The following is a 15,000-nucleotide window of genomic DNA, read 5'->3' on the forward strand; positions in this document are numbered from 1 at the left end:
TCTCGAATTGTATTGTATTATATCGTTCTCGATAAAACTATTGTTAATCGTTATAAGTGTTATCGTTATAGTAATACTCTTTGATAAATGCCAAGAGTTTTATCTTTTAGTCCGTTGTAAAATAGCATCCATGTACGGTCAAAACAATCTCGTTGTAGAAAAGAAAAGAAAAAAAGTGGAAGAAAGAGAAAGAAAATATTTGTTAAACTCGAAATGATAAATTTATTCGATTCGATTCGATTAGTTAACGATCGGATATGAAAGTTATATAAATTATCATTTTTTTCTTCGAGGTTATATAAATTATCATTTTTTTCTCTCGTCGAGGATTAAAAAATTTATCGGTATCTAATGTTTTACATTCTCTTTACTATCGTAATTAAGTATCGTCGATCGCGAATCATTTAACAATTGAGATCTTATTATTGAGGATTTTAGAGATTCGATTATACGATTATAGGTACTACCTACTGGCATTTAATCGATTATTATATATTATTATCATCAATGTGAATCGGCTCGTTTCGTAACTATTAATTTGGAAAAATGATTTGCAAATAATCTTCGTTCTGACGCGAACGGGAGATAAGAAATCGACACGTTCGAGGACTTACATTTTTCCCTTTACCGACTCATCCCCTCAATCTCCTACCCTCTCTTCCTCTCAACCCCGCCTCCAATTTGTTTCGAACAAAAAAAAAACAAAAAAAAAAAAGAAGAAAAAAAAGAAAAAATACTATAGGCAGGTACCCAAACAGGAAATAAATAAAATCGAAGGGAGTGGTGAAGATTTGCATTTCGACCCTCGTGAAAAAGAGAGAGATAAAGATAGAGATAGAGATAGAGAAAGAGAAAGAGAGAGTGAGAGAGAGAGAGAGAGAGAGAGAGAATAAAATTGAACTCGTGTACGTCCCTATTTCGGTACATAATACTACTAGTCTTTCGCAAAATCATTCTCTTGTTTCTTCGTCGCAAAAAAAAGAAGAAAAAAAGACAAAGTGCGGGATCCTTTTCTCTCTCTCTCTCTCTCTCTTTACGCAATCTTTCCGATAAATTAATGATTTGATAATAATTTGCGAAGAAATCGAATACACACACGATAACGGTCGTTAAAGCCGATAACGATCCTCATAAATCGTGTCTCGCTAAGCTGTCATTGATGCGCGTACCCTGCCGATCCCAGAAAAGAGATATATACCTACCTACACCGATTGCTATCCTATCTGGCGTTAGGATCAACGACAAATATCATTGCGTACGCATACAAACACACACATACACAAGCGCGCACGCACGCGCACACACACATAAACGCACGTAAATGTACAGTAACTAACGCGTCAAGTATTAATTCTTTTCTTTTTTTTTTTTTTTTTTTTTTTTTGTCGATACCGTTATAAGCAAAAAATTATTTTTATTTATTCCACCTAATTCTTAGATATAGCTAGATATAGATATCAATTGGATTTATTAATTTAATGTATGTGTATGTATATATATATATATATTTTATCATTAATAATTTTCATATATATGAAAATTAAGGCTTTATATAGGAATATGAAAATTCGTGTAAAAGGGATTGGCCAATAATAAGTAACGTTGAAATTTTCAATCTAAAATATTAATGAACGTGTACAGTATAACATGGCGATATTTTATATCGAAAATTATTGTATTATAATTATCGGATTAATGCTGTCGAGAGAATTACTAGATTATTAGTGAATCATTTGAATTAGTAGATTGTTAATAAATCGATATATTTTATTAAAGATTGTTAATAATAATTATTCCTCGATAATTAGCATTACTATTTTATTATAGTTGTGGATAAAAATTCTTTTCTTTTCTTTTCTTTTCTTTTTTTTGTTTCATCAAGAAGACAAATTGGCCAATGAGTGATTTCCAAATTTTCTTTAAAATATATAATACTTCTGTACGTGGATTCACTTAGACGATATATACGGTAGATATATTTTATGAGAAAAAAAATATTCCCTGGAGTAATTATTTCTAAATAATAATTAGAATTAATTAACAGAATTATTAAAACTAGTAGTTAACGTTTCAAACATAAGCGATTGATCTTGAAAGAGAAAGAAAAGAGAAAAAAAAAGAATGAATGAATAAATAAATAAATAAAGGAAAAAAACAGCAATATATTTCATTATGAAAAAATTAGTCGAATTAATATCTGTTTATTGGCAAAGCGAATAATTTCTAACAGCTTATAAAACGTTATCGTTGTCCATCGACAATGTCAATCGACTCATCGACGTGAACGAGACGATATATTATATTAGCACTCGAACGGCTATTACAAGCTATTAATTCGAAAGTGAGACAACGTCGAAAGACAGATTGCTCGTAGGACGGACTATAGATAGTAGATGTTTACACGTCTAATGCATCGCATCGACTAGCTAGACTGTGTTGCCTGGCTACTCGAATTTTATTAGCACGATAAGGATCTCTCTCTCTCTCTCTCTCTCTCTAATAACTTAGTTAACTGTATACATATGTATACATATGCACATATGTATAGACACACATACATACACAGGCACATATATATATATATATATGTACCAAACATAATTTGCCAAGGATCAAAAAATCAAATAAAAAAGAGAAAAATTTATTTTATAAAGTTAACGGAGCTCGAGATGATATTGGAATTTTAGAATAGATGTCTGTTCTACTTTCAATGACGATAAGAAAACTCTTTCAACGAAATTAATGTATCGACAAACAATGATACAACAGGTCTCTTCCGATTAGTCTTTACTTTTCCTATCTCGAGATCCGTATACTTTGTACGATGTTAGATATCGCGTATCGTCTAACCTTTTCATTATTACGTACTATCAGAAAGAAAGAGAGAGATAGAGAGAGAAAGAAAGATACAGATAGATAAATAAAGAGAGAGAGAGAGAGAGAGAGAGAGAGAGAGAGAGAGATGGGGAATACGGAGGAAACAATTGATGAAATGAATTTTGGAAAGTACCGAAAAAGAAAAATAAATAAATAAATAAAATGAGCATAAAATCAGTAAGGAGAATGTTAAAAGAATAGAGATAATATGAGGAATTAAAACAGAGAAAGAGTGAGAGAAAGAGAGGGAGAAAGAGAAAGAGAGAGAGAGACTGCTGGTTACCACGGTAAATTTCAAGCTTGGAAAAAAGAGCCGTGGCCGCGTTGTCAGGCCAATCAGTCGAGGGCTTTTATCGAACAAATTGGTCAGTGAACGTATAGAGAGTTCCATATATATATATATATATATATCCATCTATCTATCTATCTATCTATATATATATACACATATATATGTACATACACATACACACACACACATATATAGGGGTAGTAGGTGGAGAGAAAGAGAGAGAGAGAGAGAGAGAGAGAGAGAGAGAGAGAGAGAGAGAGAGTGAGTGAGGTGGTGGGGTATTTCCTGTCAGATGATCCTGATTGGTAGTTGCCGAGCAATCCACCGTTCGACAAAAAAGGCGAAAAACCGGTGGCGTAAAACGAGCAACGAGCGCAAAAAGCACACTCGCGGAATAAAATAAAAGGTGCGTCGATAAGCCAGGCCCACCGATGGTGGCAACCACCACTACCACCATACCGCCATCACCACCACCAGTATCATCAACCACCGTCACCATCACCAATACACTATCGACGATGACGACGACGCCGACGACGACGGTGACGACGACGATGAACAACGACAATGACAACGACAACGACGACTACACAATCCCTCGATATTCCCAATCCAACCAACCAACCACCCATCCACCCATCCCTACGTCCTCCTCTCTTCCCTCCCCTCATTCCCCTCAGTCTTTTCGTCCAACGTTGACACGAACGCGACTTGTTAAAAATTGCCGTACACCACTACGAAGCCACCGATATCGTATCGACGACGATTCGTTTTTTTAAATAAAACCCGTTCGAATGGATGAACGAACAGCGAGAGAGGGCTGGAGGAGAGCTGAGAGAGATTGAGGACCGGGGCTCCGGGGGGTTAGGGGGAAGGAGGGAGCACCAAGGGAGGGATGAGACAGAGAGAGAGAGAGAGAGAGAGAGCTTTTATTTGCGGAATATTTGTCGCGCGTTATGCGTCGTGGCCAATGATACGACAACACCATGTTTCATCCATCCGGGCACCTATCGAAATTTAACTAGCGTTCGTAACGACGCCAGATAGATTCGATAGTATAGAACGACGACTCAACGACAAATCAATCATTTACCTTCGTTTTTTTTTGTTTTTGTTTTTGTTTTTCATTTTCCATTTTTTCGTTTCATTCTTCTTTTCTTCTTCTTCTTTTTTTTGCCCTATCTCCTTCCCTTTCCCCTCCCTCATTCTTTACTCCTTTCTCTTTTTTCTTTCTTTCTCCCTTTCTTTTCGTTTCTTTTTTCCTTCGTTTTTTTTTTCTCTTTTGCTTTTCTTTCGTTCGCTTTTTTTCTTCTCTTTCTTTTCTTTTTCTTCTTAACAACGACGAAGGATATTTTTTTATTTTCAATTAGTACTCCATTTACATCGTGCGAAATGATAAGCGGGAGGAGAGGCGTGAGGTGGGTATAGGGTGTGTTCGATAATCGTTAGAAACTCGAAAGAGAGATAGATATTAATCGTTTCGGTTAAGAAGGATTAAAACGATTGTTTCGAAAAATCGATAAGGTATTTCAGTTCATTAGCGAGAATAGGATTATATCTACATGCGAGGAGAAAAAAATGATTAGAGGAAAACGAATGAACGAACGAACGAATGAACGAACGAAAATAGGAATGGGCTATGGCCGAAAACGTTAAAATGTGCCTGCGGTACGAATATATTTCGGAAATGATCTGTGTGACTGAGGATTAATAGACGTATAAAATACATTTCGCGCAGATGCGCTTTAATTAAGCTAATATTTCAATGCTTTTATCTGACCGTATAGAAACATTCACGTGGCACTTATTTTCTATAAACAGTGTATATATGCACGCGTATGTATATATATATATATATATATATATATATATATATATATATATGTATAAATGTTTAAAAGGTAGATGACATTTATTGCGTTTCCGCATCTTTCGAGGCCGAAAGGTTTTGATCTTTTGTAAACTTTTACTATATTATTTGTTCGAAAGAGAGACAGAGAGAAAAAGAGAGGAGAGGGTGGGGGGGACGAGGAGAAGAAAACATTTTTTTTAACTTCTTGTCTTTTCTTTTCTTTTCTTTTCTTTCCTTTTTTTTTTTTTAAGAAATTTTCCTCTTCTTCCCGTCTATTGGGTACTCTAACACAGTGTTTCTCAAAGTTTGATAAACGTACATCCCTTTGAGGATTTATTAATACGCAATTTAGTATATATATATATATGTTTTATCTTATTCCCATTGTTATACTATAACTATAATGTTATATATTTATTTATATACCAGAGATATACATACGCCAGTAATATAGACGTCTTGAAAATTTAGATGAAGCTTGATGGTTTGAGAAACACTGTTCAAGCATATCCGATGATTCTCTACGAGTTAGTCGGAGTCGAGAGAGAGAGAGAGAATGAGAGAGAGAGAGAGAGAGAGAGAAAGAGAAAGAGAGAGAGAGAGAGAGAGAGAGAATGTAAATGTAAATCGAGTTAGGAATTCCTCTTTAATGGGGGTGACGTTAGAAGAGATATTTTTTCAACGTAATAGCGTAGGGCCCCCTTTCAGAAGAAAGCCGGTACAAACGAAATTAAGGGACGAAAATTATTTGCTAAAGGCAATGGAAGGAAGACTTGGTAATACCTTTAACCAACGTCAAGTTGCTCGAGATATATATATATATATATATATATATATATATATATATATATATTGTAGAGATAAAAAAGAAAAAAACAAGAAAATATTTGACGGTACAATCGACGTATTTCGAGATATTAAAATATAAAAGAGTCTTTTTTTTTTTTTTTTCAAAAAATTTCCTTTTAGTATTTGAATTTTTTTTTCTTTCTTCTATTCTTTTTTCTTTTTTTTTTGTTTTAACAAATCCACTCGAAGAGATTTCAAACGCGAATGAATATCATAGGGGGAGGGGGAGGATTTGTTTTTTTCATTTTTTTTTTTTTTTTTTTTTTTTTCTTTATTTTCTAATGATGCAAGTATAAACGAAAGTGAAGAAGATATTTGAAGAAAAATTAATCGTCGATATCAATCGTAAAAAAAAAGGGAACGAAAAAACGAAAACGAAAATTAAATAAAACAAAAAAGAAAGATATATATATATATATATATTCGATTGAATCGAATTGAAGAAAGATCCTGGAAAGGAATGAAAATGATTGAAAGGAACCGCAATTAAGGTGAATTCGTTTTCTTATGGGACAGTTCGATTCCCTGTCGATCGTCGATTTGGTAAATTGACTCGACGAACCATGAAGAAAGAGAACGTAGTATGCGAGACATAAAGAGAAAAGAGAGAAAAGAGAGAGATGGTTGGTCCATCCAAAGAATCCCTTGACTCTTTTCCTCTTTTTTTGTCGGTTTCATGGAGGCTCGCCCATACTACGAACGGGGAGAAACAATGGCGAAGAGATGGCGGAAGCTCTGCCAACAAAAGGGGGATGATACTCGAGAGACAAAGCTCGCGAGGGGTTGGCGGATGATTTAATTAGTTAATTGTGCGTCATTCATCCGTCTATTCATCCCCTTTCGCCCTTCTCCTGTGCACCATCGTCACCACCATCGCCATACCGTTACCATGGTAACTCCGCGTCGACTTATACTCCGTTTAAACGAGCTATTTCGTGACAAAGATACTTTCACGTGTTATCTCTCATCTTTATCTTTGTCCCTCTCCCTCTCTCTCTCTCTCTCTCTCTCTCCTCGTTCTCTTTCTCTCTCTTTCTTTCTCTCTCTCTCTCTCTCTCTCTCTCTCTCTTTGTTGGTGCCTCTTAGGAAAATTAGTTTCTAAGAATAAGCTGAACACTTTCTTCAAAGTCTTATTTGTATAATTATTAATTACGTCCTATTTTTATCCAAACATATATCTATCATCCCAGATGGATGGAAAATTTTCTTCAAAGTCATATATATATATATATATATATATATATATATATATGTATGTATAAAAATTATTAACGTCATATACTCTTGTCCTTGTAATATTATTTTTTAATAACAATTTTTAATTTACAATCCACGCAATATCATATAATACGTATAGACAGATAAAGTAACAATATTAAATAACTAAACGCATCCATTGTACTTAACTTATTCATACAAAAATATATCTACGAATATATCATTTCTAACTGTCGAACTAATTAAGTCCGATGAATTATCGATAATATTTAATCGATAATCTCGTCCAATCAAACTTTTCACAGTTCTTTCACTTTCTTCGACCCAGTATATATATATATATATATATATATATATATATATATATATATATATATATGTATGTATTTATGTATGTATCTTTCGCGCGACATATGGTGTACCGATTGTGGCGGATTACTCCTATTTGTCTAGGATTTCAAGTATTCCTATTAATTCGAGCGTGGTTCGGTATACCGACCGTAGTTCTTCGGTATACGACGATAGCTAACCATCTCGCTTTTACGATCGGTTATAAAAAAAAAAAAAAAAAACAAAAAAAAAAAAGAAAAAGGAAAAGAAAGAAAAAAAAGAAAAGAAAATATAGTCACATTATGATCAACAGAATTATATTGAACTTGTACTTAGTTATCTCGATCGTTAGTAATAAAATCATTCTTTGATCAAGGTCGAAAATGAAAATTTCATAAAACTATGATCCTAGCCTCTTTTTTCTCTCTCTCTCTCTCTCTCTCTCTAGATGTATATATATATATATGTATCTACAGAAAGGGATAGAAGGGATGAAAAAACCTCCCCTCCGAAACAATTCGATTCAATTCGATTCACAGATTTCGAGGAACTGCCGACGGGAAAGGTAGGAAATATATTTTATGGTAGGAGAATGTAACGCGTCAAGCAATCGGATTATTTCAGCTGTCGAAACTTTTTAACCTAAAACCCATCAGCGGAGTTTCAAATAAACCAAATCACAAATCAGAGCTTGTCATTCCCGAGAAGAGAATAGCGGAGGATGAGGGGTAAGAGGAAATGGAGGAAGAGGAGGAGGAGGAGAAGGAGGAGGAGAGATTTCGACTCATTCGATTGCAAACTTTCAACGCCTGGACCATTCACAGTTCGATGTTATCCCGGATCGACCGAAATTAAAGCTTCCATCGATGGGCTAAAAGCGGTGGCTAGCAGCACCAGGTTGGAGAGAGGGTGGTACGAGGAAGAGAAGGAGGTGGAGGAGGGTAAAAAGAGAGAGAGAGAGAGAGAGAGAGGGAGAGAGGAAGGGGTGTAGCAGGAAACGGAGAAGGGAGAATCGGCAAATTCGCTGGTCCACGAGTGCACGTACGAAATGTATAGTTGACTATACACACATATATATATATATATATATATATATATATATCTACCTATCTATGTATATATGTAGATATATATCGGAAGCAGTAGCATCAGTCTACCTGCCTATAGGCGTATAGGTGGTAATGGTGTTTCTGAATTAGCTGCCAGCTAGTTTGGCTGTCCGCAAGCAAACAGATCTTGGTTAGCCGATGTGTAACATCCCGCGTTCGCTCAAACGCGCTATCGTCTATCTATATGCTTGCTCTACCAAACATATACCTACTGATGTAGTTGCTACATTCTCGGATAGTAAGAGTACTCGTGAAAATATTTTAATATTAAACGCATACCATAAATACATACATATATGCATACATACATGTATACTTATGTACATACGTAATATATGTATCTTGTATATCACGTATCTTGTAACAAGTAAAAAGAAAACAAAAAGGGAAAGACAACGTTGAGATTATTACATCGGACGTTCTATAATAAAAGTATAAGAAGAAGGATAGATGATACTGATCGGTCTGTCATAAGGACGATATAAAAAAAAGAAAAAAGAAAAGGAAAGAGAGAAAAAGGAAAGGGAAGAAAGATAAAGAGGCTAAGAGAAAAGGAGCTTGAAATGTCGATGGCGAGTACGTTGATGGAGGAGGAGAGGTAGGGTGCCAGTAGAGGATAGATCGAGAGAAATAAGAAAGAAGAAGAAGAACAAGTACTAGTAGTAGTACTAGTAGTAGTAGTAGTAGTAGTAGTAGAAGAAGAAGAAGTAAGGCCCGCTGCCATTTGGTGGTACACACGGCAAGAATAAGAAGTAACATAGCGGATGTTTATGGCGTGATTTGTGGCAGACTTGCGAGCCCCAGAGTTTGGGATTAAATTCAGCCATTTCGGGGTAAGGAAAATAGCCTGATAAAAGTTGGCCAACTTTTATCCCTCTTTCTCTCTCTCTCTCTCTCTCTGTCTCCCTCTCTCTCTCTTTCACGCGCTCTCCCTCAGTCTTATCCTTTCTCTCTTTCTTTCGTCTATCAGAATGGATAAGGAAAGAAGGAAGAAAGAAAGATAGAAGGAAAGAAGGAAGGAAGAAAGGATGGTGGCGTCTCTTTGTAGGAATAAGAGAAAAGAAGAGTAAGAGAAGAAAAGAGAGGAGAGGAGAAGAATGGAATGAGGATAGAAGGAGGTGGAGATATCGCGGAGCGTTGCTCCGCTCGGCTAGATTCGTTTAGTTCGTATCTGAGGGGCAGATAATTCGGGGGCGGGACATGCTAGGGGCTAGGGGATCGCAGGCGGAGCTTCTGGCACCACAGACGCGCGTTGGAAGCTATAGGAGGGCGTAAGAGAGAGACGGACGTCTCGTAGATCGGAAGGGGTGAGAATAGAAAGAGAGAGGAGAGAGAGAGAGAGAAATAGATAGATAGAACGGGTGGGGGTGTGCGAGGAGGGATGAATGCGCACACGGACTCAAACCAAGTCGTTAGCAACCCCTTCGCTTTTCCTGCCTGCGGAAGCCGACTCGCTGCTACTCGGTTAGAGGTATACACGCCGATTTAGGACGGTAATTCCAATTTGCAATTCGCTATTGGGTAATTGCTGTCCATTAGAGGGTGGCCATTTTCGGTTCCGACGTGGATACCACCGTAGCTTCCAGACTATCACCTATCTCTTTCTCTATTCTCTACCTCTTTCTCTCTCTCTCTCTCTCTCTCTCTCTCTCTCTCTTCCTCTGTTATTCTATCTATCTGTCTATCTATCTATCTTTCTATCTATCCCGTTTGTATCTTATACAAAGAACAAAGGTTAAGATCAAAGGGAATGACGTTAAAGAGTGAATCTCGATTTTTTGTCGATCATCGTTATCAATAACCCCCCCCCCCCCCCTCTCCTCTTACTTGAAGATAAGGCTTGGTTCTCTTGTTCTTTTTCTTTTCTTTTTTCTTCTTCATTTCTTTTCTTTTCTTTTTTCTTAATAATCTTTTTCCTTTTATCCCTTTTTCGCTTGCCGATCGAAAGATAGGACGAAAAGAAATGAGGAATAAAAAGGAAAGTGTGGCTCTAGTCGTCGGCAACGGAATCGGAGTAATTAGCTTTAATTAAGCGAACCCTTCGGGCAGGAGTTAACGAGGGTAGTTACTCGTTAGTCCGAGAGATACCCGGTGCGATTCCTCGTTCCTTTGTAATGAAAAGAGAAAGAGAGATAGATAGATAGATAGATAGAGAGAAAGAGAGAAGAGAGAGAGAGAAAATTTGTCGTTCGCAAAAAAGGTTTCGCGTCACATTGGAACAATTAACTCTCCCTCCTTCCCTTCCTCCCTCTCTCTCTCTCTCTCTCTCTCTCTCTCTCTCTCTCTTTCTCTTTCTCTTTCTGTACATGTTCATCTTAAAGTTCATTAGATTTAATTGTAGCAAAGAATCGCAATATTACGTTTTTCTTCTTTATCTTTTCGAAGAATACTTTCGAGGAAGAGGCAGAAAAAAAGAAAACACAAGAAAAAAGAAAAAACAAAAAAGAAGAAGAAAAAGATAAAGAAATTCTATATATATACATACATATATATATAAAAAAGGACAAAAAAGGAAAAAAGAAATGGAAAAAGGAAGAACGATATTACATTCATACGTTCTTCTTTTTTTTCCTTCTACGAGGGGTTGAAATTCTATCGAAGGGTAGAGATATACCTATTCATACATATAAGAGAGAAAAGGTATATAACAGAGGGTGGTCGCTTTAAGTAGAGATAATGGCCGGTGTTTACCGCCGTGATGATCGCGCACGATTTTAGGGGGTGCCAAACGACGGCGGCGTCAACGGCGGCGGCGGCGGCGACGGCGGTGGCGACGTCGTAGATGGCATGAAGCGGCTAATGGATGCCCAAATAAATTAAATTATCATGATAAAGGTTGCGTCGAAACGAACGTGGTCGTCACCTTGTATGCGTGCGTGCGTGCGTATGCGTGTGCGTGTATGTTTATGCGTTTATGTTTGTGCGTGTACTGAACACTGCACATCGACACTGTACATCTCGGGTCTCTAGATATAAGAGCGTCAATGGTGATTGTCCACTCGATAAAAGCCACCCTCCTTGTTTACCAACATCTGTCACGGTTTTGCTCACCATACTACCTCTCTCTCTCTCTCTGTCTCCCTCCCCTTCCCTTTCTCTCTATTCCATTCGTATCTTTTTATTTCTCTCAGGACTTCAGCTCGACTCCTCGAAAACTAAGTATGTACTTACTTACCTTTTTCTTTTACCTATCTACGTAAAGGATCCAAGAAAGGTGTCTCTCTCTCTTTCTCTTTCTCTTTCTCTCTGTCTCTCTTTCTCACCCATTGGTCCTTTTCTTAATATCTACAATACTAGGATTGGCTCGACACGATCTTTAACTCGTTTTACTCGTTTTACTCTACTCGAGATTATTTATTTTACCTCCGGCTGTTTGTAGTTAGTTAGCGTCATAGTTAACGCTTACCACCCCACGAACGTGACTGGACCTTATGTCACTTGGTTTTCGACCCCTCTTTCGAAATAGGGATTCTCTATCTTTATCTATATTTCTCTCTCCATTTCTGTCTCTCCCTTTCTCTCTCTTTCTCTGTGGATCTCTCTCTCTCTCTCTCTCTCTCTCTCTCTCTCTCTCTCTCTCTCTCTCATACAGTCTCTATTATAGATTCATACTTATGAATATTATTACTCGTACGTAAAGCGATCATCTATTAGAACTATTTTTTTATTTAGTATTTCATTATTTTTAGATTTTACACGAGTTCGTAGTTACGTTTTGTTTTCATTCCATCATTTTTATTTTCTTCCTTCTTTTTTCCATTTGAGCCAATAATTTTTTCTTCTTTTTTTCTGTATCCGTGACACTCCAATCGACGTCACAGATCGATGAATTATCGAGAACGAAATTTGTCGACTAAAGACATAAAAATAAATCATGACGAGAGGTGGTGGAGGAGGAAGAGGAGGAGGAGTAAAGGGGGAGAGAAGAAGAGCACTAGGATGCAACATGCACGAAATAATAATCGTCTCGATGGTATTTACGAGGGGAAGGGAAATCATCATTGGGTTCGCCATATGCGCACCACGGGGGGTAAACCGCCCCTTTTTGCGAGACGATAAATATTCGGCTAAATGCTACCATGTTAAATACCAACGAGCATCAAATGTCCTGGTGGATACGAAAAGAGTGGTCCATTTGGTTGATGTTCTCACATTTTGTGTGTTTGAATCCTTTTATACATACATATATACATATATATATATATACATACATTTATTTTACATTTTCTATCTAAACATTTGAAATGTTTCTAAGATAAAAGAAAAAAAAAGAAAAGGAAAAAATTCACCTGGAAGCAAATTCTTTCTTGATTACTTTCGATTTGATTAACGAGATTTTTGCAAAGATTTGATTACCTTTACGTTCGTAAACGATGGATATTGTTATAAGAGAACAAAAAAAAAAAAAAAAAAAAGAAAAACGACTAATAAAAAAATAAAACAGAAAAACTCGCGAAAACATATTTGATTCGATTTAGGAGATTTCACGTGGACGTAACGATCGACGGAGGGTAACAAAAATTATGGCATTCGATCGATCGATAAAATATGCATTAGGAATAAAATCATTAGGATTGAGAATTTCTAGGTCGTAGATCGAATGAATGGATTTATATTAGAACGATCGTATCACACGGACGAATGTGTCGTTTATTTTTCTATCGGCCGTAAAATTGGGCAAAGCTCCGTATCAAAACGTATCTCCCCTTTTCGTACCTACATATATGTATCTATATATTATATATATATATATATATATATATATATGTGTGTGTGTGTGTGTGTGTGTATGTATGTGCGTGTATATATATATAAATATATATATATATAGTATGTAGGTAGTACCTGCTCGCAATATCTCGACGGTTAAGTGAATCACACGCTAATCCGAATGCGCTCGCCTAAACGATGCCATGTGTACAAACACTGACAGTCGGTGACGCACTTGCCAGTTAAGTTTTGGGGGTGCTTAAGCCAGTGACGCAAAGTTCCTGACAAATCGCGCGAGATTAGGATGACACGAGAAATCTGCTCGCTCTCTCTCTCTCTCTCTCTCTCTCTTTCGCTCTCGTAATTTCCACACTCGTTTTCAATTTGTTTCCTTCGAACTTTCAAAGATATTCACTTGAATGTTGAATTTCATTAGCAGTTCATAAAATACGTTCAGATTAATTTTTGGATATTGAATAAAACAAAAAGTAAAAGGAAGTATACATACATATATACATATATATATATATATATATATATATATATATATATATTATTTACATGCATACATATACATATATATTTTTGTTTTAATTATGATAATAGAAATTATATTAGATGATGATAAATATTTCTACGCCAATGTATTTCTCCTCGTCCTTATTCCCCATCCACCGCTCTTGCTAACCCCCTCTCTCTCACTCCTCGATTACTATAAGTCTGGGATACGGTTTCTGAGCAGCAAGAGTCGTTGGTAGAGCTAATTGTAGGGGCGGTGGCGTTTCCACCCTAACGTCTAACCCCAAATCATCGCTCCGTAATCCATAGGGATTTACACTCGCGATAATTGCATTAGCATTCGATGATTTCCAATGGATCGTACCGGCTAATGAAATGATTATCGTTGCTCCGGTAACGATCGATGAGAATTATCGATGGTGTCCGGTCATCGTGATCATACCATAGATTACGACCAATTTCGTATTATATATTACGAATTGAATTTATAATTATCATTCATTTTACGATGAACTCATCGAAGTTGAACTCATCTGATCGTAACGATCGAACGGTCGATTGATACGTATTCGATATGTCGTGTATCTGGGCCGATATCGTGCTCGTATCGTGTCCATATCGCGCATCATTCTTTAAAAATATAATTCGCGAATTCATTAAAATTCGACTCTTTCCGAGAAATGAAATATAATAGATATAGAAATACACAAAAGCTTATCTATCTTATTATTTATCTCCGGTATGTATCGATATATGTATATATAAGACTATTTCTAATCGCTGATCGAGATTTCTTTTAATCGCAAATAAATGTTCTTCTCTTTTTTCCTTTTATTTTACTTTTACATTCTCAACGACCTATCCCCCAAATTTCTTTTGTTTTTTCTCTCTTCGAAAGGTTGTGCGGCTCAACACGCGTTACTTGGTAAAACGAGAAGACCTAGGACAGCATTCACGTCCCAACAACTTCTCGAATTGGAAAAGCAATTTCGTCAGAACAAGTATTTGAGCAGACCGAAGAGGTTCGAAGTAGCGACGTCGTTGATGCTGACCGAAACTCAGGTAAGTTTAATTGTAACAAATAAAAATGTATGTATGATGGATAGGAGAAAGGGGATGGGCTGGATTACGTGAAATCCAGCCCATGGGAGGGGAGGAGAGGACAAATGTTTAAGATCGTTTCATATAAGCATAGCTATGCTTATTATCTATTTTAATCTTGAAAGATATAACGCGAACGTCAA

General features: G+C 36.5%; 1 protein-coding gene across 1 annotated transcript in view; it reads left to right on the plus strand.

Moving 5' to 3' along the window:
- LOC124947021 (homeobox protein goosecoid) overlaps positions 1 to 15,000 on the plus strand; it is a 21,917-nt gene that overhangs the window by 2,377 nt on the left and 4,540 nt on the right. Inside the window, exon 2 of the mRNA XM_047488594.1 lies at positions 14,655 to 14,818. Coding sequence (XP_047344550.1) covers positions 14,655 to 14,818 — 164 coding nt within the window. The remainder of the gene's footprint in view (positions 1 to 14,654; positions 14,819 to 15,000) is intronic.

Source organism: Vespa velutina, chromosome 2, assembly GCF_912470025.1.
Source record: "Vespa velutina chromosome 2, iVesVel2.1, whole genome shotgun sequence".
In the NCBI taxonomy this organism is placed as follows: domain Eukaryota; kingdom Metazoa; phylum Arthropoda; class Insecta; order Hymenoptera; family Vespidae; genus Vespa; species Vespa velutina.